This window comes from Erythrolamprus reginae, chromosome 1 (assembly GCF_031021105.1).
Source record: "Erythrolamprus reginae isolate rEryReg1 chromosome 1, rEryReg1.hap1, whole genome shotgun sequence".
Lineage (NCBI taxonomy): Eukaryota > Metazoa > Chordata > Lepidosauria > Squamata > Dipsadidae > Erythrolamprus > Erythrolamprus reginae.
Genome location: NC_091950.1, coordinates 340,463,948 through 340,489,640, shown reverse-complemented (window position 1 = coordinate 340,489,640; position 25,693 = coordinate 340,463,948). Strand labels below are relative to the sequence as shown.

The window sequence follows — 25,693 nt, the reverse complement described above, 5'->3', positions numbered from 1 at the left end:
AATTGATAAACATAAAATTCATTCTGCCTTTTTCTTCTTAACCTGTTATTCTATAGATATAAATTGGGGGCCCAAATTTCATAGCAAGATCACCTTTTAACATTCTGTCTGAAAAGGAATAGCATTTTAGAAAAATTCTACAGTTGAAAAAGAGCAAAAAATTGTATTTATTCCTGGCCTACAAGAAATACAATATTATCAACATAATATTACTAAAAAAACCCTTGCTCATATTGTTATTTTTCAGAATAGCTTAATTTATACAGAGAAACATTATAATGGATGAAATGATATACGTATAACTTTTTGGAGACAAAGAAGAACTACAGCACCAACTATTAAAAAGTTCAAGCTTTTGGGATAGGTTTTATTTTAAAAAATCACCCAGCTTAAAAATTCTGAATAACAGAATTTTGAATCACAAATGCCGACAATAAATTAAGATGTTTGGGATGAGATGACCCATGTACTGCTCTGCTTTATAGATAGTTTGTGATTTCTAAACACTATTTACTATAGAATGTTCAGCAATGTGAGTCCCAGGAGAAGGGCGGCATAGAAATCTGATTAAATAAATAAATAAATTAATTAATTAATTAATTTAGCAGACTTCAAGAAGAAATTCATACATAATACATGCATAATATTTTCACAGAAATTGCAATAACAATTGGAAATTGAAACTGCTTATAGTGAGAGCTTGTTGTCCAGAAACTCCAACTGTGGCTAGTTTTTTTGAAAGATTTACAACTCTGTGTTTATCTTGGCAAGCAGGATCCTTGGGATGGAATGCAAATACGATTTCCACATCTGCGTCAATAAAAAATTCAGAAGTACAAGTTATTTTGGTGTGAAAATAATACAGTGTAGAAGGTCCTTATCTTAAAACCATTAGTTTTAGCTACTGTTTAGTTACACTGACACTAAAAATAACTTTCAACCAACCCTTAAACTTACAACTGTTACAGTATCCTGTTTCCAAATAAACTTCAGAGGTAGCCCCTGTTGTAGTAGTCTGTGAGAATATGAGGATGTGCATCAGAGCTTTGCAGCCCTACCAAACTTACAACTGGTGTACCAGCTAAATTTGGGCAAAAGTCTTTGTAGCTATGGCCTTTAGCAGCTGCCCTACAACTGTTTGGAGCAGTAAAACCTAATCAGAACCAATAATAGAATCAAAGAGTAATATTATCATATACAAATGACAACTTTTTCTTAATGGTATTTGACTTCATTTTGATCCATCCAGATCTGCAAAGGTAATGCCTGACCCACCCATTTGGACATGAGTATCAGAACTATCTTAGTATCTTGAACTTAATCTGGTGTGTTGACATACTAATGAGTCTTAATTTCAAACTGAATATGCTGGTGCCTCTGAATTGGTGTTGATTCCTGGAGACTGCCTGGATTAGTTCCTGTGGTTTTCTTGGCAAGATTTCAGAAGTGAATTGCAGTTGCCTCCTTCCTAGGCTGGCCCAAGGTCATTTGGCTGGCTTTGTGCCTAAGATGGGATTTAATAATACCAATGTTCAATAGTTGTATAACAAACAACTAATATCAGGTAAGAAAGAGTTAATGAAACAAAGGCTCATTTTGTCAACAGTCAGCAGTACAGAAATTGTGTAAATAAATAATAAAGCATAGAGAAGAACATTACTAACATTACAAATACAACACAAATATTTGAATGTACATCACAACAATCATGATTAAAGTATCTACTGTATTTTGTAATAATCTAGTGTCTTAATTAAGCAAGCTAAATATCATATGGCCCCAAATTGCAACCAAGTTAATTATTTGATAGGCTGATGAACTACTATTCCAAGTAACATCAATTATATCATCTGCTTAGAACAGAAGGGCCAAATTACCTATATTAGAAGAGAGCTAAGCCCTTATTTGACTATAACCAGTAAGTAAGCATTTAAGTGCCCACTGATGCCGAAAAATATTGTGTGAATATGAATTGTCAATGTTATCTATTTTTCAGAACCCTTTTTGCTGGAGGGAAATTAGTTTTTAAAATAAATTCAACAAGGAACAAGTGAATTCTGCATTCCTATTCCATGATTTGTGTTGTGTGAATATTTTCTACCTGTTTGAAAAAGAGTGCAAATAATGTTATAAAGAGAAGTCCAACAACAACAAAATCTGGCAGACAGATACCGGTAGCTTCCTTTCCAAGAGGCCCCGATAAATTTTTGGCCAGACGGGATTAGGTTTTTAGAGGTATTTTTGAAGCCATAAATATTGTTGCCCACCGGTCCCACAAAGGTTCCATTGTAAATATCGATGGAATGCATCTTACAGAAGTATTAGTTGGATACAATTATGGAGACACATTCCCCGCCCCCGATGTCTCCAGTTCTATGCATGATCATGCTGGTGCTTAAACAGAAGGTGGAAAAACTTGTCTATTATACCTTGAAGACTGGGTTGTTGCTAAAAAATTTTTTTGGGGGAAAGGTTGCTGAAGCAAAGGCGGCTGACTTCTCATTATAGAAACATAGAAGACTGACAGTAGAAAAAGACCTCATGGTCCATCTAGTCTGTCCTTATACTATTTCCTGTATTTTATCTTAGGATGGATATATGTTTATCCCAGGCATGTTTAAATTCAGTTACTGTGGATTTACCAACCACGTCTGCTGGGAGTTTGTTCCAAGCATCTACTACTCTTTCAGTAAAATAATATTTTCTCATGCTGCTTCTGATCTTTCCCCCAACTATCCTCAGAGTGTGTCCCCTTGTTCTTGTGTTCACTTTCCTATTAAAAATACTTTCCTCCTGAACCTTATTTAACCCTTTAACATGTTTAAATATTTCATGTCCCCACTTTCCCTTCTGTCCCCCAGACTATACAGATTGAGTTCATTTAGATCTTTCCTGATAAGTTTTATGCTTAAGACATCCCACCATTTTTACAGCAGGTCATTATTGATTGGGGAAGGGGTTTTTAAATTTGAACACCAGACAAACTTATTTGCCCAACTCCCGTTTCGGAGAGCGAACCGCCTGGTAGACTGTGTCCCGCCGAAACAGCAACCCTACTGCGGCACGCCAACATGACAGGCATCCCCAGACTGCGCTCTTCCCACCCGCCCGGCTGCCTTTCATCTTCCCCTTGCTATGCACGTATCCGTCGGTTGGTCAGCAGCCCCGACGCCTCCCGCCTCCCTCTTTCTCTCTCATTCATGCCTTCACCTCCGCCCCCGTCCCTCTCCGTGTCCTTCCCGCCGCTCTCTCGCTCTGTCTGGCAGCCCCCACCTTTTCCCTGCTCGCTCCGTCTGGCAGACCCCCCGCTCCATTCCGCACGCTGGCGCTTCTCGCGAGATCTGGGGGATGCCGACGTTACCGCTGCTGCTGCCGCCACCGTCGCCGCCTTGGAGGGGGAGACACTGTCGGCGGGGGGGTGGGGGTGGGGGAGCCAGTGACGTCGGGAGTTTTCCTCAAAGTCAATAACGAACCTGGCGAAGGAGGCGGCAGGAATCGAGGCGAGCGCCGGGCCCCGGGCCGCTCGGGGCGTATCCAGTTGGGGAAAGAGTAGGCGCCGCTCCTAACTCCCTGGATGCTGCGGCCGAGCTGCCCGGGCGGGCGCCTCCCTAAATAGCGGGAGAGCCACTATCGATGTAGCCGCCGCCCCGCCCGCATCTCACGGAGCGGCGCCGGCTTGGAGTCAAGACCTTCGCAAACCTACAGCCGAGGTAGACCGCCGCAGCCGTAAAGGGACTCAACCCGGCAGGGGGGACAAGGGAGGAGAGGTCGTGGGCGCCCCCCTGCCCGGAGACCCGCTTCCGCGCCAACGGCCCGCCACCCGCCACCCTCGCCTTTTACTGCAGGTAGGCAGGCTCGTGACCGCGCTGACAGAGGCGGCGGGGGGGGAGGAAAGGAGGGGGCGCGCGCGCTGGGAAGACGGGCGGCGGCGATGGGGGGGGGGGCGCCTGTTGGAAGCTGGCTGGCTGCTGGTGGCTCCGCGGGGGGCACGTGAGGCGAGGGAGGGGGGCAGGTGGGGAAACCTCGCGTCTCAGACGACTGCTCCGGCCCCTTCTTCCCGCTCCCTGTGACCCAACGCGGCGTTCTCCCCCCCCCCTTCGCCCGCCGCCATCCTAAACGCGCCTAGTGACAGGGAGAGGGAGGCGGCGGCGGCTGCCTGGTTTTCGCAGCTCCTCCTCTTCCTCCTCCTCCCTCCCCTTCGAAAACCAGCGCATGCAGCAGCTGAGGCATTAAAAAAAACAACAAATCCCCCCCCAAGTCCTCTTGTGGTGTGTGTGTGTAGTCCGGTTGGCGGGGCCTGCCGGGCTTCTGTGTGGAGGCAGAAGGGTTATGTAACATTAATATATCTCGTGGGGAGGGGGGGCGAGGGAAGGAGGGAGAAGGTGTGCGCTTGGCCACGAGGCGCATCATAACAACCCTCGCGCGCGCGCAGCCCACCCCCGTTATTTGTACGGAATGCCGTTGTGGCTGAGAGGCCGTTGAGATGGATGGCGCATTAACAGTTGCACGTTTCGTTTCTCTCGTACGCCCAGTCTCCCTCCTTCCCTCCCTCCCTCAGGAAACCCTCTCTGGTCGCCGCCGCTTCCTCCTTAGAGATGTTCTTATCTCTTCTTACATTCTGTTCTGAGGTGTAAATGAATGCAAAAGGCGCTTTAATGAAGGCGCCTTTCCGTTTTCTTCCTTTTCAAAAACAACAACCTTCGTTCTAATAATAGAGACGGGCAAAAGAGATGCTCTTTTCTCGCAGAAGTCCACCGATGCAAGTAAACAAAGCTTGCTTGTTTACATCACGTCTGCTGGACAGCCATGGTTACTGCTTTGCATGTACAGGCATCGATGTACCTTGTGACTGTGTCTGATACTGCTTTCCTTCAGTTTATGCAGCCCACGATTCAGATAAACGGGTACATTCAACACAAGTCTGAACATTTCAATGCAGTCTTTTCCAGTATTGTATGTGGGATTTTCTTTTCAGTTAAATCGCTTCAGTTAAAATAGCTTAGTGTTCTGTTCAAATAATTTAGTGTTTCTTCCACATAAATTTAACCATCATTACTTATACATTATAAATGATATACTTACATATAGGATTGATGAAATAGCATCCAACATTTTTGTTACCTCTGCTTAAAAATTCCATTTTTTTAAAAAAAACCTGTATTTGAAATCATACAAAGTTTAATAAGTTATGAAGTGTGTAAAGTAGGCAAACATTCTTCATATTTCACAAAGCTATATGATTTGTACATATAGGAGTAAACAAAATAACAAATCTGAGGACTAAATGGAATTTACAAATTCCTACTAGAAGTAAACAACACTTTATGAACTTTTAATGCGGAATAGTTTCTTTGCTTCCCTACTAAGATTTAACATAAAGTACTATATTATATAAAAGAAGCTACAATTTCAACTGTACATTTCTAGTAAATATTTTCCAGAAGCATTTCTTCTGCCTTTAACCTCCTTTTTTTTGCCTGTGTATAGTGTATGTTTTCTTTTGGATGAATCATTTTTTCTCTAAAAATCCTAACTGAAATGTTCATTATATTTCTATTTACTCTCAGTGGAAGGGTTTAAATTGATCCCAGTATCTTTCTTTGGATTGCTCACTACTTCTTGTATTTGTTAACTGGACATATATGGAAGTTTATCACTGATTTTCCTAGCCTGCAAATAAGCCTGCTTTTAATTGGAATCTAATATATTGTTTTATCTATTTTTAATTTCAATAATACCTCTTAAACATACTATTTTATCTTTTCATATAAACAGCTCATTGAGAGTAGGAGATAGGAGATAAGTTCTTCTGAGTTCAAAGAGATTTATTTCCATCTAAAAATACATGTGATTAATGTCTTAACATGTTATTCTGGATAGAATCCTTGTGTTTCCACTGAAGGAACTTGATGTATAAATGCAAAGGGGACAGACAATTTATCCTTGTAGCCTATTGCACATTCTGAAAACTTATTACTGTTTGATATATTGAGGAGGAACTCAAACTTTGAGAAGCATAGAAAAAGAGAAATCTCATTGTATGAATAGATGTATACATATGGACATTTGGCTTCATTCACTTTTTCTACCTGAAAGTAGTAATTATGCAAATAACAATCTAAATTTTTGAAAATGTTTTTGACAATTCAGGTCAGTATGTACTATAAATTGTGATCAAAATATACAACAAACTTTGCCAGAAAAATGGTTTAAATATAAAATGAACAGCTATATGGTAGATATATAAAATTAAAGCTATAATGGCAATTGGGGCAGTGGCTATTACTTTCAGCTGAATTCACTCCCAATTTAGCCTATTGTCCATTTTTGTTTACTTACCGTATATTCATGTCCTAGTGAAATAAATGGAATTTACTACAAAAAAGTCTGATTAAGCTTACAGTAGATGGCAGCACCTAACAGCTCTTGGTTGATCTTTTAAAAGCTGAGCAGGGTCAAACTAGGTTGGTGGTTGGATGCAACACCATTGGGAAATCTCAGGATATAGCAAAGACTAGTACTGTATATTGACAAATATCCCATCAAAAAGAGGGACAAACTGCTTTCATACTGTTGCACTATACTACATTGACACCTGCAAATAATTATATCAGATGTTAACTTCAATTTGAGTCTGATTAAATTTGGACTGAAGGCTTTTAAGAACAGGAATATATTTTTAGTCTGTATTGCAGTAGTATTTCAAATTAAATGGTATAGTTAAAAATAATTAAAGTTTGGTTAATATTTTTTCGTTAAATGGGGGCCCTAAATCATCTTTATAACTCATTTATAAAAATAAAGCCGTTTTATCCACAAGTTATGCTGGAAGCTATTTCTGTAGAATTTGTTAAGGCTTACTATTAAAATGTTAATAGATCAGAAAACTATACTAATATGTTTGAAAGTTAGGAATTACTTTAAATTACCGTGTATTACAAAATATTGAATATTGTGTACATTTTGTCAACTGCCACAGTGTAATAGTGAAAATCTGGGAAAAGATTGAATATATATGAATATTGACTAATTGAGCTAATTCTTAAATGGTTTAATTTATATTTTGAATAAGAATAAGAATCCTTTTAAAAGTATATTTTCTACTAAGCATTTTAAAACAGGATTTCAGAATTGCTTTTTTCTCTCTTATTACATGCTTCTTCAAAACAGTACAGAAACCAGAACATGTTAATTTGCTTGGATTGACTTTATTAACTTAAGAAATTGTGAAGAAATCTTTTCTGTGCTCATGAAAGACCATGTACATATCATAAAAGTCAGTTACAAGCTTATAAAAACTCTTACTACATTTGAACATAACTTGTTTATGAATCGGATTGTGATAAAAAAATATCAACAGCATTCTAATTTCTGTTATGCAATGTTTCAATAAACGGTTTCTTAGAAATTTGTCTGGCAGATTTAAGAAAGTTTTCCAACTAAAGCAGATGAAATATAAGGTGTGTCACTTTTGATATTGCTTACTTACATCAGTAAAAATGTGAATAAAAGGTTTGTAAGTTATGTGTTGCAAGTTGTATAGGATTTCTTAGTGCCCTGGTTCTGAAAGAAATAGACACTTTAGGAAATAGTTTCATTTTGTAAGTAATAGGTATGTTTCCATTGACTTCTCAAGATACTGGTTCAGGCCTTTAGCATATAAATATTAAAATATCATCTTGAAGTTAACAGTCACAGCTATATTCTCTAAATTTTGCATTTGATAATTCTGATATTTTAAAATTGAAGGCTTTAAAAAGAGGAACGATAAATTGTTTTATCTCATGGTTATAATGGAAAATATGTTTTCTGCCCTGAGCACAAACTGTTATAGAAATGCACATTATACCAATTGAGGGCATAATTATTGATATAGAAAGGGATGCTGAGTAGATGTTCAATTGCTGTTTCATGTAGGAAGTAGTATTTCCATTACTTCTAATATATATTTCTTAAAATCATATTGTTTACAATCATGTTTACAAGAGTTTCCTGTTCCTTTCACAGGAATTGATGCAGAATGCTATAGAAAAAAGAGAAGGCAAACAAAAAATAGAAAACTTCTATGAATATGAATCTTAGTCTAACAATAGAAGAATTGGAACCTAATCTTTATGTACATTTTGAATGCACTTTATTGGGTGATTGCCTATTGTAGAGATTACATTGTAATTCCCTTAGATATCTCTGAGATTCTTGGTAATCTCAAAATCTTTTTTTATAGATTTTTGGGGATTGCTTAGTATCTTGTTTTGAATTTTTCATTTGTGCTCAATTGGTATCCAGAATTATATTTCTTCATTCCTGTAGTGTCAGTTCTCTTGTTTATCAGAGATAACTAGAATTAAAGGAAATAAAACAGAATATTGTTTTGGATTATGGAAATTATTATAAGGCTTTTCTTCCAAAATTGAAAATCTGACATGATGTGATTATATGATTATCAGGTTAATCAAAGAATGGCCAGAATTATTTCTGTAATTAAACCAGTTTGGTCTAGTGGTTAAGGTACCAGGCTAGAAACTGGAATACCATGACTTCAAGTCCCATTTTAGCCATGAAAGCCAGCTGGGTGACTTTGGACCACTCTCTTTTGTGGAGAAAATATGAGAAGAAAGGTGTTTGCCATCTTGAATTATTTGTAAAAGTAATAAAAGTAAGATACAAATGAATGATAAAATATAATAAATGTTTTTAAGAAAGAGAAGCATCAATATACTTAATTTGTATTTGATAATAGTCAATGAGAAATGCTTTATTGGAACAAAAGGTAAGTACAAGTATACTTCTGGCCATTCCATGGATGATCTCAATAATTTCTATGTGTCAGAGTAGAATTTATAAACTGCTGCTTAGATTAATGTTTTATTTTGGGCAATAGAAGGCAGGCTGATTGTCTGAAGGACCTTCATTCTCCATCCACTGATCGTTTTTCTGATCATGGTAGACTTTCTAAGTTGCTGCTTGGTTTAAAATAAATATGAATGACTGTTCAGATACTGATTTGTTTTCAACCTTCGCTTGGTCTTTTCTTATTGCCTTTAGTTATAATATTGCAAAGGGAATGTTGATAGAATGTAGCATATGTCTTGTGACTATATTTATCCTTAAAGATGTTTAGGTTTCTTTTAGAAGTCTTTTCCCACCATTGTTTTCCAGACTTGGGTCTGAAGGAAAACAAGTAAATGTAACAGGGAGTTTCACTATGCAACCAACTTGCTTTTCAGGTCATAGTGTCCTGTGGTCACATGGTCATCATTTGCAAGTTTAATAGCCAACATCCAACAAGCAAAGTTAATGGAAAAGCTGGCAATAAGTCATAGTCACTTGATGTCATCCTTAATGACTAGAGTGACATGCTAATTTTGTAAGTGCAGTAAGTCATGTGATGCATCACTTTAACGGTATTGGTTAGCAACCAAGTTGCTGGTCATCTGTGTTTGTTAAGTGAGGACTACCTGTAGTCTTATGACTCACCTGTTCAATGCCTTCCTATTAGATTTTTTTCATGCTTCAATAATAATATTGAGGACCCGGATTGTGGGGGCAATATGCTGGCTCTGTTAAAAAATGTGCTATTGCTAACATGTTGTAAGCCGCCCTGAGTCTAAGGAGAAGGGCGACATAAAAATCAAATAACTAACTTAACTAACTTCTCAAGACTGTAATAGCTGTAATAATTTCTTTTTCATGACTTGCAATGTCTGGTTAGTATGCTGTTCATTACCAATGAACTTTGTGAGCATGTACTTTGGAAATATGTAGAGAGAAAAAATTCTAAAGTAGTGAAATCTTGTGTATTTCATTTTCATTTTAGTCACCCCTAAACTTTGACACTCCGGCAGTAAATTTAGTAAATTACGTTGTTAAAAGAGATCAAGATTGGAGGGAAGGCAGAGTTTAATGTCAGCACCTAATGCCCCACTTCAAATTAGGGAGAAAGTCTGTTTCTCCCAGCTTTTTTTTTCTTTATTAGAAAAATATGGGTTTCTGAAGGAGAGAGGAAGGGGGGTTAGCAAGGGAAAGGTTTTGGGAAGCTTGTCCTGAAACTACTGCCTTTGCATGCAGGTGGCTACCTTCCCCAAAGCATAGCAAGAGCCAAGAGACGTTTGCAATCTCCCAACGGCCAACTGATGGAGAAGTAGACTCGGCCACAAATATGGTTTCATCAGCCAAACACAGAGACTTCTTTCTCCAGCATTGGAATATGTGCTAGGTCCTAATCTAGGAGGGTTCTTTCCCTCTGCTAAACTGTTTCTGCAAAGGTGCTGATGCTTGTCTGTCTCTTTTATGAATCCAGATGCCTCTCAAGGCTTCCCCATCCATGAGGTATCCCATGCTTGCTTAATGACCTGTGCATTAATTTAACAGTAGCATGAGGGGTAGCAGGGGTCTTTAAAGAAGGCTATCTCACTTAACGATTGTCGCCAACCGACGGTAGTCCTCAACCTATGACCATAGTGGGGCCTGCCCATTATGGTCATAGGTTGAGGACTACCTGTATTACCTTTTTCTTTGATCCAATCCCACAGAGTTGGCCTCCTCCGGGTGCCATTGGCCAAACAATGTCGGCTGGTGGGACCATGGGGGAGGGCCTTCTCTGTAGGAGCTCCGGCCCTCTGGAATCAACTTCCTCTGGAGATCCGCATTGCCTCCACTTCCCTGGCCTTTCAAAAGGCCTTAATACATGGCTTTGCCACCAGGCTTGGGGCCGTTGAGCTACAACATACAGGTCCGGCCCGATGGGATGAATGACCGGTGGATGAATGTTTTAAAATTTTGGGGATTTTATTCATTGTATATTGTAGATAGTTTTTATTGTCGTACAGCGTCCTAAGTCCATTTGCAGAAGGATAGCTTATAAATCTAAGAAATTAAATTAAATTCTTGGTTCAGATAGTAGTCTCTTGAAGTTGCAAGCAATAGAGCAGGTTTCTGGAGAAGGTCTACATTGGATTGCTGGATTGTTGCCAGTACTTGGATTTGAAATCAGATGACAATAGTAGCAGGAGGGTGGGGATCGTGAGAGAGGAACTGCTTGCATCCTATAGCTGAATATGAATTGACCATGTGAAGCAGTGGCTAACTTATTAAATTTGTCTACTACTTTAAACCTTGGTGTTTAGCTGGGGATGTCCTGCAAGAATTTGACAACAGTAGGGGGTTGAGTTAAGGATTTTTTGTTAGGAAATTTTTGATGAGGGCTGACACACACTTGGCCTATTCTATTCTATTCTATTGTATTCTATGATAGGTGCAACAATCTTTTTCTGGATGAAAGTGACAAATATTGAACCTAGGTTATCCTTAGTTTGTATTTGATTTTGATTTTTCTACACTTATTGCATCTGCAGACAGGTGGCCAGTGACACTAGTCAGGATGACCCAATTCTTCCTGGATAAGAAGGGTCAGAGATAACACAGGATTGTGAAAAGAGAGCCTTGGAGGAAGCAGATTACGGAATTGCCCTTGAAAAGCATTTAACAACAGCAATGGTCCAGAATACAGGGGTAACAGCAATTTGGGGTGTTTGTGATTTGGAGGTATAACATCTCTGATTTGCAGATTGCACTGGCTCCTAGTAGGCTTCTAGGAAAAAAATCACAGCTGGTTATAATTATAAAATCCTACACCGCACAGGAATAGATTACTTAAAGAAACTTCTGTCTTCAATTGTCTCTGCCCAACTCACCAAGACTGATAGAGTTGGCATGCTCCATGGCTTTTCTATTAAATGGTATCATTTTGTGCAAATTAAGAATTATCCCTTCCCTATGAAAATGGCTGTGATCCTGTTGGCTTTTTGTAAAGTGTTAAAAGACCCTGATGTTCCCATAGATTGGGAGATTAAGCAACTCCCATTTTCTAATTATTGCTGTTTCAGAGCTTCAAGATAGAATAGGTTTTTTGACCCCAGGCAGGTGTTATTGTAAGGTTTTCATAATTGATTTTAGAAATTCTATATGTTGCCCAAAATGAGATAATTTTAAATTGTTTTTTTGAAGGACTTTTTAATGTGATAAATATAACTTTTGCCTCTAATGCAGTTTTTCAAAATATATTTGGAATGTTAAGCATTTTGAAATCTTTTATTGTTAATTGCAATCTCAAGTAACTTGTTTTCTAGCTTGATTTCAATACAATATTCATTTTATGCATTTTGGATGAGAATTCAAGGTTTAATTAGGAGATGGATTTAATTAGAAGAACCTTAGTGGTGCAGTGGTTGGAATGCAATATTGCAGGAAGATTCTGTCTATAAGTTTGATTCTGTTGGGGCTCAAGGTTGGACTCAGTGTTCCATCTTTCTGGGGTCGGTAAAATGAGGACCCAGCTTGTTGAGGGCAATGTGCTAACATTGTAAACAGTAGAGAGGATTCTGTAAAGCATTATAGGGTAATATATAAGCCTAATTGATATTGCAATTTCTATTGTTAAATGATCATCAGAAAGAATTTTGTAACATTAGTGTATGGAAGTAACCGTGATGAGAAAACAATGAAATGATGGAGTATATAGTGTGACCCCTGGTGTTTTGAGTCTACATTGGATTGTCAGAAACCAGAACATCAGACACAGTTTGTGCTGTAGTGTTTTGATACCTATTTCATATTTTTCTACCCGACTTTCCTTGTAGATACTCTTGCTTCCTAATACAGTAGTGGAACTAATTGCCTAATGACATGTTCAGTATCTCTTGCCAAATCTCAAAAAATCCCTGATCTGTATTTCATTTAAGTTTTTAAAATCAAATTCTTGTATTAAGCGTGTAACATTTTTATATTAAATCAGGTCCACTAAGTTGTATAGCTTCCAAGTATAGCATCCAAGTATATAATTCAGTGGTTTGATATAAATACAGGTAGTCCTCGATTTATAACTGTAATTAAGATTGAGAATTATGGTTATAAGATGTGGTGGTTGCAAAATAGGTCATCATATGACAGGCCTCAATTTTACAACCTTTTTTGTAGCAGTTGTTAAGTGAATGCAGTGGTCAAGGAAACATTTCAACCATTAAATGACCCATTATTTACTATGGCCTGGTTTTTCTGGAAAACTGATTTACTGTACTTTTTGAACTATAAGATGCATTGGTGTATAAAATACACCAAGATTTTGAAAAGATAAGTAAGAAAAAATAGTTTTTTTCCTCCTGGCCTCCAGGAACACTTGGTAGGCCTCCGAAACTCTTTGTGTGCCCTCTTTTTCACAAAAATGGGCCTGTTTTTCACCTGTTTTTACAAAAAACGGCACAAAGAGCATTTGGGAGGCCTGGAGAGTGCTCCTGCGGGCTGGGAGAAGCCAAAAAGGCCCTTGTTTTGTGAAAAAATGGCCCATTTTTTGCCTTCCTCCAGCTGCCAGGAGCACTGTACAGGCCTCTCAAACTCTCTGTGCACCCTGTTTTTTGCGGAAACAGGCCCATTTTTCACAAAAGTGGGAGATGGGGGCAGGGCTTTGGGAAGCCAAAGATGGCTGTATTCGGTGTATAAGACGAACCAACATTTCCACACAGTATAAGTTCGCCTTTTATTCTGAAAAATACTGTAAATACTGGTTTCTGGCAAAATGCTAGTAAATCTGTGTTCACTTGATCACAGTGCTGTAAAAAGCTGTAAATGAAGACTAGTTGCTGAGCACACAAAATGTGTTCATATATTCACAGAGCAGTGCAATGTTGAAATTTAAAAACCAAATCATAAATCCCTTTTGCAGGGCAGTTCATTGTAATTTTGAATGGTCACTAAACTACTTGTCATAAATTGAGGGCTACATTTATTATACTTGTGTGGTTTCTTTTATGATGTAAGTGAGGATTTCAAGCAAGTGATCAGCATTGCATGCATAGTGCTACCTCTACTTAAGAACGCCTCTACTTAAGAACTTTTCTAGATAAGAACCGGGTGTTCAAGATTTTTTTGCCTCTACTTAAGAAGCATTTTCTACTTAAGAACCCAAACCCGGAAAAATTTCCCAAGTAATTTGAGAGTGGCACGAAGGCCCAGCCAGTTTCCTGCCATTTCCCCTTTAATCCCGTCCATCTCGGGCTTTTCTGGGCTGACAGAGGAGCCTTTTGGTGGTGCTTAAGGAGGCTTTGGCAGTCCAGAGTGAATGGAGCATTTTCCTTTCTCTGGGCCCTTGGACAGGAAATAAACCTCTGCCAACGCCCAGAGAAAAGAAATGCTCTTTTCGCTCTGGGGAGTTGAGGAGTCACCACAGCGAAGGAAAGGCGCCGGCTACAAAGCGAGTGAGAAAGAAGAGAGGGGAGCTCTTCTGCATGGGAAGGAAGAGGCAGCAGATAGCAGCAGCAGCAGGCAGTGTATGGGAGGCAGCCTCACGCTGGGTGTATTGGAGGCTCGTGCTCCTCCTTGCCACCTCAGAATCCCTCTTTTTTTTTGTTAAGCCTTAAAGTTTTGGATTTTTTTTATTCCCGTCACCTCACCTTCTTCCTTCCACAGCGACTCTCCTCTTCTTCCTCCTCCTCCTCCCACCCAAATTCTGAAGTTTTTATTTCTTTCCTAATGGGTTTGTATGCATTATTTGCTTTTACATTGATTCCTATGGGAAAATTTGCTTCTACTTAAGAACGTTTCTACTTAAGAACCTGGTCGAACAAATTAAGTTATTAAGTAGAGGTACAACTGTATGTTGTTTTGGAGAGTAAAAAAAGATTGTTTCAAAAAGTCTTTACTGAGCAATAATATACAGCTTTGGGGGAATCATTTCACAACTGATGTAACTCATCAGCATACAGATAACATAATTTAGCACCACCTTTTGGGCATCATAAGAGGTTTTCATATTAGTCAGACTAATGAATAAATACTTTCTTGCATTTCTGAATGGAGAGTTTAGTTTCTTCAGTTAACTGAGTGACAAGCAAGCTTTGAAAAGTAAGCAACTTGACGAGTTCTCAGCAAGATTTCTAGTGACCAAATGATCATTATAAGAGCAAAGCATTTTTTTGGTGCTTGTGCTTGGCTGGAAGAGGGCTAGTTTCATGAAGAAAAATTGTTCCCTATTTCTCATCTGAAATCTTTAAAAAAATAGTTCAAATTAATCTGTTGAAATTTAGTGCAAAAATAGTATAATTTCAATGGTGTGGTTTCAGGCAGTTTTACAGGAGGTTGAGATTTTAAGAGAAGCTTAACTTCACTTTTAAGCAGTGGAGCCCGATTCAGGTGTGGCACAGACACTGCCGTTTCAGCACAAGACCTATCTCTCTTTGTCCACAAAGTTGGGGGTTTGGTAGGTACCCCTGGACAGAGGCCTGTGGACAAAAGAACTGCAGCAAAGCTCTTAGAGTAGTGCAGATCCTCTAAGAAGGCCTCTAAGGCAGCGGAACGAGAAACTGTGAGGCGGCAAAAAGCCATTGACTGCCAGATCTTGCAGCCGTTGCAGCTGCCGGAACTGTTTGACAGCCACCCTGTTTCCGCATGGCAGAAGGAAATTATTGCTCGTTCCGGGTCGAGATTGGTGGAGCCGCAATGGAGTTTCTAGCGTGAAGAGCTTTCATTCCAACTCCGCTGAGGCCGCATAATGGCTAACAGGCTGCTGGACTGCAGCACTGATAGGGCAGCATCCACAAGCATAGCTCCGCAGCGGTGACCCTAGGTCTTGAGAAGGACAGATCTTTAAGACACTTAAGCTCCGAAAGACAGACCAAGTACAGGGCAGCACTCATGAGTCTGGCTCAGCAATGCTGACCCTGGGATTCAGGGAACAAATATTTTAAACTGAAGCTTAAGCTTATGTGTCACTTAACACATAGCAACAACAACAACAACAACAACACAACAACAAAATAGCATCAGGACAGCATGGTGTGAATAAAATTTGGCTGCCCAAAATAAAAATCATTAGTTTTGTCACCCATTTCATCAATAAACTATGGTTCCTAATAAGTATACTTTTAACAAGTTGCCTCTATTAATATTTCAACATTGCTGTGATAGATATTGGTGAGCATTTGTTTAGTGACTGTTTGAAGTTACAGTGGTGCTGAAAAATGTGACTTATACCCAGTCCTCACAAAATAACTACAGTACATGTCTACAGGCATCACAGCATCCCAAAATCATGTGTTCAAAGTTCAGTCATTTAGCAACTGGCATGTATTCACCTGGGAAACAAGATTGAAGTGCTAGTGCTGGAGAGAGGGGGAGAAGTACAGAAGCTGGTGAGTGTTTGACTAAAATAATGATTTAAAAGAAGAAAATTAAGGATTTAAAGGGGAACAAAATAATTCCAAAATGGAGGAGGCAGCCATCTAGCAAGTGGAAAGATCATAGAGAAACAAAACTAAAAGGAACTAGGTTTAAAGTCCAGTTTTGAGAACATTTTTATAACAGACTTGGTGGAGATTAAAGTGACTGGAAAAATAAAAATTTGAAAAGTACATTTTATAATTACTAAATGGATTTTAAATATAGAAAAAACTTTTTGTAAGAAAAAAGCAGATTTGTAATATTGGAAATAGACCACGCCCTCTTCTGGTTAGAAGAAATACTACAAGAGACTGTAGAAACAGGCATACTTGTACGTTGACAACTGAGATTAACCTTGATTAGAAAGAGTTATCTCAGAGTTTGGGAAAACTTAAAAGCAGTGTATAATTTTTTATTGTGGCTAAAGGCATATTCTGGATTGGTTTGAACTTCAACATAAAGAGACTTTATAGGTTATGACCTATAAAGCCCTACATGGCATCGGACCAGAATATCTCTGAGACCGCCTTCTGCCACACGAATCCCAGCGGCTGATTAGGTCCCACAGAGTTGGCCTTCTCCAGGTCCTGTCGAGTAAACAATGTCATCTGGCGGGACCCAGGGGAAGAGCCTTCTCTGTGGTGGCCCCGGCCCTCTGGAACCAACTCCCCCTAGAGATTAGGATTGCCCCCACCCTCCTCGCTTTTCATGTTATTAAAAACTCATCTCTGCCATCAGGCATGGGGAAATTAACACCCCCCCCAATTGTCAAGGTTGGTATATAGTTTGATTGGATTGTGTGATTATTTTATTATAAGGGTTTTAAACCGTATTTTTAAATTTTGGATTTGTTTTGAGCCGCCCCAAGTCTTCGGAGAGGGGCGGCAAACAAATCTAATTAATAATAATAATAATAATAATAATAATAATAATATAATTGTTGTTATTACTGTTGTTATTGTTGTTATTATTATTATATGAACTTGGGATATAAATGGAACAGTTGTGAAACTGGTGAACTGGATAACATTGGAACTTAAAAAGACTATAAACATTGTGAAATTATAGAGATTGGATCCACAGAGGAGGTAATTACAGGCAGCCCATTAGACAGTCGCCCCATGAGTGATTCATCATCATTATCATCATTGGATTCGGAAGGGGAGACGCAGGGCAATGACAAGGAAAGAGCAACTGCGTAAATACTATAAGAAATAAGGGAGATCACCTGTGGCTGGGTGGTAATTAGGCTAATGGGGCTGCTGTTAGATAGCCAGCGTTCTTGCATCTGGGCGTCGAAGTTTATCAGTTCGGTGAAAGAGAGAAGTGTGCTTTGCCTCAGGATTCTACAAGGACTCTTTGAACTGTTTCCAGGACTTTTGAACTAAATCATAGTTAAGTTTGTGACTTGAGAACTCTTGAAGGTGGGTGGCTGTGATGTCTTTACAGCTGCCTTTTATCTGCTTTGTGTTTGTTTATTGTTCTTCACAGCATTCAAGGCTGTTGCTTCCAAGGAGCGCACTTTGACTGACTAAAAGTGTGTTTAGCTCGTATTTTCCTTTTGATAAAAGAGTGTTATTGACTTTACCAGTGTGTGTGTCTGAATTTCTACTTTTGAACTTAATTGGGGTCTCGTGTCGAGAAGTCCGGCAGAACACTAAAGTATTGAGTGGATTTAAAAATATAGAGACTTATTTGTTTAAGAGAGCTGCCCTAGCACAGTGGGAATTGACAACAGCATTTGCTACTTAAAAGGAAGTACCGTGGTACCTCTACTTATGAACTTAATTCGTTCCGTGACCAAGTTTGTAAATAGAAAAGTTCATAAGTGCCGCTGGGACTCCCCGCCTCCGGACATCTGTTGCCACCCGAAGCGCCCATTCTTGTGCTGCTGGGATCAACAGCGACAGAAAGGAAAAAGACATGGAAAACAAAGGACAATATATGTAACTATATTGGGATTTATAATGATTACACTGGGATTTAAAGTGACAAAAAAAAGCAAGAATATTGGTATCGGGGAAAACAATTAAAAAAAGAGAAGGGAGATGGAAAGAGATTAAAAGGAACTGAAAGTAGACCTATACAAATAATATACAGTGGTACCTCTACCTAAGAACACTTCTACTTACAAAGTTTTCTAGTTAAGAACTGGGCATTCAAGATTTTTTTGCCTCTTCTCAAAACCATTTTCCACTTACAGACCCGAGCCTCCGAAACTGTAACCGGAAAAGGCGGGGAGAAGCCTCCATGGGGCCTCTCTAGGAATCTCCTGAGAGGAAACAAGGCCTTCACCCTCCCTGTGGTTTCCCAGTTGCACACATTATTTGCTTTTACATTGACTCCTATGGGAAAAATCGCTTCTTCTTACAAACTTTTCTACTTAAGAACCTGGTCATGGAACGAATTTAGTTCGTAAGTAGAGGTACCACTATATTTAAAAGGGAGAAAAAGAGTTTGGGAAAAAATAAGTTGTTGGTACAAAAGCAAAAGAAAGAAAAAGAAGAAGCTTAGAAAATGTGGGTGGAAGGGACATATTTACAAGAATGGAACAGTTGAAAGATCAAAAGAAAATGGATGGTTGATGGCGGAAAGCCATAGACATTTCTTTTATTTTGGAATTGCCATATTATATTTAATCATGATAATAATACTAATTGTTTATACATTTTGATTAAATAATCAATATGATTATTTAATTACAAGGCATTTTAATAGGTTAACAGTTTTATATTAGATTAGTATAAGATTGATTTCATTAATTTTAATTTAGAATTAATTGAATTAAATATTTGTACTGGCAAAGATATAAGAATGAATGGAATTGGGTCATCTGTTGAAAAAACAAATAATTTGAATAATTATCCTCCATGTAAGACTTATTTGATATAAGATTTGCATAATTTATAACCATGAGGTAACACTGAAAGGATTTACATGATTCTTGATGCTATAGAATTGATATGGGATTTTAAAATAAATAATTAATACTATTATAAGTCTTTATATAAAATTATACAATTAATATGTTGGATTTTTCATTGCGGACAACTTAATGGATGGAAGAGTAATGATAAGGATTGTATTTCTCCTCGCCTTCCAAAAGGCATTAAAAACACACTTATGCCAGTAGGCCTGGGGACTGTGAGCGATAGTTCCGCTCTGGCCATTAGTATGAATGAGGGATGATTGTTTTTTACATTGGGTTTTATTTATTTTTTTCTAATGTTTTAATTGTATTCTATTTTTTTACTTTGGTAAACCGCTCCAGTCTGCGAAGAGAAGGGTGGCCTATCAACCAACCAACCAACCAACCAACCAACCAACCAACCAACCAACCAAATAAATAAATTTGTTCAAATATAGAGAATGAGTTAAATAGAAAAAAAAAATGAGTAAAAAAGTTGAAGAGATATGAAAGAGAAAAGCAAATTAGGAATTTAGGGCATTTACAAATGATAGAACTAAAACAACCCAGCTGTGCTTAATAACTACCATCCAGTCTCCAACCTTCCCTTTATGGGGAAGGTTGTCAAGAAGGTGGTGGCGCTCCAACTCCAGCGGTCCTTGGAAGAAGCCGATTATCTAGGTCCCCAGCAGTCTGGATTCCGGCCCGGCTACAGCACGGAAAATGCTTTGGTTGTGTTGATGGATGATCTCTGGCGGGCCTGGGACAGGGGCTTGTCCTCTGTCCTGGTGCTTCTTGACCTCTCAGTGGCTTTCGATACCATCGACCATGGTATCCTTCTGCGCCGGCTGGAGGGGTTGGGAGTGGGAGGCACTGTTCTCCAGTGGTTCTCCTCCTACCTTTCCGGTCGGTCGCAGTCGGTGTTAGTGGGGGGTCAGAGGTCGACCTTGAGGTTATTCCCTTGTGGGGTGCCTCAGGGGTCGGTCCTCTCACCCCTGCTATTCAATATCTACATGAAACTGCTGGGTGAGATCATCCAGGGGCATGGGGTGAGGTATCATCAGTATGCAGATGATACCCAGTTATACATCTCCACCCTATGTCCAGTCAACGAAGCAGTGGAAGTGATGTGCCGGTGCCTGGAGGCTGTTGGGGTCTGGATGGGTGTCAACAGACTCAAACTCAACCCGGATAAGACGGAGTGGCTGTGGGTTCTGCCTCCCAGGGACAATTCCATCTGTCCGTCCATAACCCTGTTGGAATTATTGACCCCCTCAGAGAGGGTCCGCAACTTGGGCATCCTCCTCGATCCACAGCTCACATTAGAGAAACATCTTTCAGCTGTGGCGAGGGGGGCGTTTGCCCAGGTTCGCCTGGTGCACCAGTTGCGGCCCTATCTGGACCGGGACTCACTGCTCACAGTCACTCATGCCCTCATCACCTCGAGGTTCGACTACTGTAATACTCTCTACATGGGGCTACCTTTGAAAAGTGTTCGGAAACTTCAGATCGTGCAGAATGCAGCTGTGAGAGCAATCATGGGCTTCCCCAGGTATGCCCATGTTACACCAACACTCCGCAGTCTGCATTGGTTGCCGATCAATTTCTGGTCACAATTCAAAGTGCTGGTTATGACCTATAAAGCCCTTCATGGCATCGGACCCGAAAATCTCCTGCCTTCTGCCGCACGAATACCAGCGACCGGTTAGGTCCCACAGGGTTGGCCTTCTCCGGGTCCCGTCGACTAAACAATGTCATTTGGCGGGACCCAGGAGAAGAGCCTTCTCTGTGGCGGCCCCAACCCTCTGGAACCAGCTCCCCCCAGAGATCAGAACTGCCCCCACCCTCCTTGCCTTTCGTAAAGCTCTTAAGACCCATCTTTGCTGTCAGGCATGGGGGAACTGAGACATCTCCCCCAGGCCTATACAGTTTATACATGGTATGTTTGTGTGTATGCTTGCTTTTAATAATGGGTTTTTTAGTGTTTTTTAAATTATTAGATTTGTTCTTACATTGTCTTTGTTATTTTTGTGGGCTGCCCCGAGTCTAACAATGAACGATGAGTAAAGATATTAATCAAGGAGAGGGAGCAACAAAATTAAGAGGCACAAGACACAATACATCTTTTTGGTAGGTAAGCCATAGCTGCTCATTTGGGAAAAAACAATTTGAAAATTAAATGATGGTAGGTTCAGGAGACAAAATTAGGCTTAGAGAGACAGCACTGGATTAAAAACATACACCTAGAATAAAGAGTTACATGTATAGACATGATATAAAAATAATAATCTTAGAAGAGATGCCGATGGTTTAAAAATGTATGGAAATATGTTATCAGTCTGTTAAGAAATGAATTAGGATAAGAATCACTCAAGGAATGGTTAAGAGGCAAAAAGAGGAAGTAGAAAGGTGAAGGGGAGGAGAGAAGGAGTGGAGGGAGGTAGGAAAGGAGGGAGAAGGAGGGAGAAGGTAGGAGATGGAAACAGGGTAGGGAGTGTAAAGAAATGAAGAAAAACAGACTGGTGGGCAGGTGTAAAATAAGATAATGATTTATGGCTGATTGGATAAAAATGTATAATTGTATATGTTACTGATGCATTTTAAGGTGTGTGTGTGTGTATGTGTGTGTGTATGGAAATCGTACAGAAAAAAATAAAACAATTTACAAAAAAAAGACATGTTATCAAGCTTGGGGGTCTCAGTAAGCTGAAAACCTTTTGAGACAACTTCACTATGATTGATATTTTGTTCATTCTGGGGGGTTTGCATAATATAAAAACATAATAAGTTTTTATAATATTTTCTTTTCCAATGATTTTTTAATATTTTTATGATTGCCTTATGTATCTATGATTTAATTTGATTGCTGCATGCTGTCCAGAATCATTTTTAGTGAGATTGGCAGCTGCATAAGTGTGATAAATAAATAGGTTGAGTACTAAGCACTGGAACATCAGAAGAGTTAATTTTTGTTTATTTACACTTTCAGGCTGCTTTAAAATATTGGAAAGTCAGAAGAATAAAGGAACTCTAAAAGTAATACTGCAAAATACTCTTTAATCTGAAGGCTCAGTAGAGCCATCATGAGCGATGTTACAATTGTGAAAGAAGGCTGGGTTCAAAAAAGAGGTAAGTATTAATTGAAATATATATCATAGAAAACATTTAGGTGTCAATTATTTTCACACTACATATGAGGTAGTATTTTATATATTATACCTTAGGTTCTTTATTGTTATATCTTGCTGTGTGTTAATATAAATAGTCTGTAACTAATTATTTAGAAATCATTTTGATAAGCCCATTAATATGTAGACCAGTATTGGTATTCTGCTGCTGATGTAAGTGATCTAAAAATTATGAACCAACAATTTCAAAATTTCAATAAATTAGAATATAGGAGAAAATGTTTGTAAAGACTGGAGAAGAATCCATAATATACATTTTATAATTATTGTAAATGTTATTTATTTATCCCTTGATTAAATAGTATCTTGTTTATTATCAATTTCTATGGCTCCCAACTAGACATTTGACTGCAAGAAATAAACTATAGGCTAGAGTGGCATATAATATGTAGGTTTAATGTTAGTTATGTAATGCATGTATCTTGATAAAAACAGAATAGTATGAAGAGTTATGTTAGAACAAAATGTTAATTCCTATTAATCTATTTCTTTTAAAGTTAACCAATGATGCTTTTGGTCTAGTTTTTAAAGTGATTTTTAATAATAGTGACAAAGAAAAATAATTATACTATAGCTATATATTATAATTACGTAATACATAAAAGTAGGTGGAGAATTTCCAGATTCAAATTTATCTTAAATCACCCTCTTAGCAGACATTACAGAAATTAAAAGATTAAAAAGGATGAATTTTAATTCTTGAATTAAGAAAAGAAATAAAAGTTTAAATCTGGTATTCATCTGTGCCCCAAATAAGGCTAATGAAAGATTCTATGAAAAATTCTAATAGAAATTGCAGATGGGGAATAGATGAATGAAATGCTATATCCGAATTTAGATAAATTCACTTCTCAAAGAGAAAAATGGAGGAAAACTCCCATAAAGGTTTTTCAACACATGGACACTTTTGCTTTGATGAGAGACTACAAAACCTGAAGGAAGGGGATATATGTTCTTTTCTGTAAGACATAGTAGCTATTCAATAATTGATATCTGCTGGGTTTCTAAGGCTGTCACATCATTTAAGGAACTGGAAATTCTCTCAATGACATATGGACCAAATCCAATTTTGAGAAGAAAATTTGCTTTCCAAATAGAGGATGAATAACAGTTTAAAAAGAAGTCATATTCCAGAAATATAAAAAACCAAAATGTTTCTTTAACATATGTAAATACAACATCAGGAATATCAGAGATATGTTTGGCAATGTAGTTTCATTAATGAAAATAATATTTTTATAAAGAAAAGTTCTCCATCAGTTTTTAACTTTCTTGTCATTCCTTGTTGAACTTTTCACTCAACTCATGGGAAACAGCCACAACAATATTGGAGATATGTAAAACTGATATGAAAGGAATTCTTAATAATATTTGCATCAATGTAGTAGATGAAAATCACAATTGGAAGGGGAAAAAAGAAAGAAAATTTTACAAAAGTAATCTAAAACAGGTATTGAGAGAACTAAATAGAGTTAAACAACAATTAATGGAAATAGAAGAACTCCAAAAGAAGATATATTAAATGTTTTCATGAGGAGAATGCAAAATAACTGAGGACTAAGGGCTATTTACTGTATTTTTCAGACCATAAGATGCATCAGACCATCAAGAAAAAAAATAGTTTTTGGCTTCCGTGTGTCGCATTTTCACCCCCGAAGCACTTTGAAAGCCAAAAACAGGCCCATTTTGGGCCTCCTGAATTATCCGTGGATCCCATTTTTGCAAAAGTGTGTCCATTTTTGGCCTGCAGAGTGCTGCTGGGAGTTGGGCAGGGCAAAAAAGTGACACACGGAGGGTTCGGGAGCACAAATCTGGGCCTGTATTCAGCCTAAAAAGTACTAAAGCAGGGCATCTTATAATAAAAAAAATAAAGTAGTTTGTTTTGGGAGAAATGGACACAGCATCACAGCTGAAATCTACACCCAGTAGCCAGTGCTGCGTGTTGAATTTACTCCAGATACATGGGGAAGCATGAAATCGACACCTCTGTTCTCCAGATGGCTGTTTCCCATGAGTTGAATGAAAAGTTCAACAAGGAATGACAAGAAAGTTAAAAACTGATGAAGGGGAACTTTTCTTTATAAAAATATTATTTTCATTAATGAAACTACATTGCCAAAATCCTAACTGAATTAACACTCAAAGTTTCCATGGGAACATATTTGCTATATATTAAACATTGTTGATAATCAAGTTGATTCATAAAATAAAAAATTAAAGTAACCTGAGTAGATTGAAAATGATTGTAACCATAGAAACACAGATGTGCTTGCCTGCAATTACAATTTTAAAAACTAAAGAAAGTTTGTGATTATCTTTTGCTTTACAGTTTGGTTTCAAATAATGATTTATAAGGCAGGAAGAATAGAGTATAGAAGAGGTTCCTTAGAACAATTGTCAGAGAAGGAAGATAAAGGGATAAAGCAGTTTCTTTAAACTTACTACACATAGTATTTGATGAATTGGGATCGAAATTGACCCAGTCACTAGAAACCCTATTCATTCTTTGAAAAAAACCCACAAATAGAAGGCTTGATGAGATAAAAGGTGGAAAATTCTGTCAAACAAATATCTGGAGATATAAATTTTTAAAAAGTTTTTAAAAGTAAGTGGAGAATTAGAGAGAAAAATGAACAGTGTGGCTGCGAACTCAGAAGGAATTCAGTTTGAGATTTAAAGCTTTCTCCATCGTGGGAGGAGCCAGCAATCAGGATGGATGGGGTGTTCTCGCCCATCAACTTCAAGTACTGAGTCTATTATTTAAAACCAAGATCCGCCCACTGGACTGCCAGTTCTGACTTGGTCCTCAGCATAATAGGACATGGCGAACACACCTCATTCTAACTGCTGGTTCCTTTGTCAGGACTGTTCCTTAGGATTTGTGAGTGAACTTCAAAAAAATCTTTTCTCAGCCCTGTCTGTCACTGTGAGGTAGGGCCCTTGGCCTCCTCAAAGAGTGCTCTCCACCATCTTTTTGTTAGTGGCAAATTGACTCCTTCAGGTGGGCCTTAACATTGCTCCACCGCTCCTTGCTGCCTTAGCTTCTGGCTGGTTACAGGTGTGAGGTGGGAATTTTCGAGTGCGTCCCACCTGCTCCTTAATCTTCTGTTGCTCCAGCCTCCAATTGGTTACTGCTGTGAGTTTTTCTTCCAAACCGTGCCTCGCTGACTACGGTCACGAGGCCTTCCAATTTGCGCCTTGCGGTTCCAAGAGTACTGCTCCTACTTCTGCACTGAAACCTCTGGCTGGTAACAGCTGCGAGATTCTATTTTGAGCCACGCCTCGCATTTCCACGTCAAACTAATTGACTTTTTTAAACTATGTCAGAAATTTTTTGGACAAAGATGATACTGTATGAGCCTCTCCGAGTCTTGTGAGCCGCTCCGAG

The 25,693-nt window shown here is 38.6% G+C and overlaps 1 protein-coding gene and 1 long non-coding RNA gene across 4 annotated transcripts in view; one reads left to right on the top strand and one right to left on the bottom strand.

Annotated features, from left to right (window-relative positions):
• Window positions 1–228: 228 nt before the first annotated feature.
• On the bottom strand, window positions 229–4,101 carry LOC139157356 (uncharacterized). The gene is made up of 3 exons (XR_011557464.1): window positions 3,274–4,101; window positions 1,340–1,504; window positions 229–810 (listed from the first exon to the last, which is right to left on the bottom strand). It is a non-coding gene; the product is annotated as an uncharacterized lncRNA (long non-coding RNA).
• Window positions 3,415–25,693, top strand: part of AKT3 (AKT serine/threonine kinase 3) — a 141,627-nt gene continuing 119,348 nt past the window's right edge. For 2 of the 3 annotated variants that reach the window (XR_011557463.1, XM_070734039.1), the window contains exons 1-2: window positions 3,415–3,845; window positions 22,107–22,246. Coding sequence is in view for 2 of the 3 variants with exons in the window: in XM_070734039.1 (XP_070590140.1) it covers window positions 22,201–22,246 (46 nt within the window). In the remaining variant the exon portion in view is untranslated. The remainder of the gene's footprint in view (window positions 3,846–22,106; window positions 22,247–25,693) is intronic. The other variant, XM_070734040.1, reaches the window with a different exon arrangement.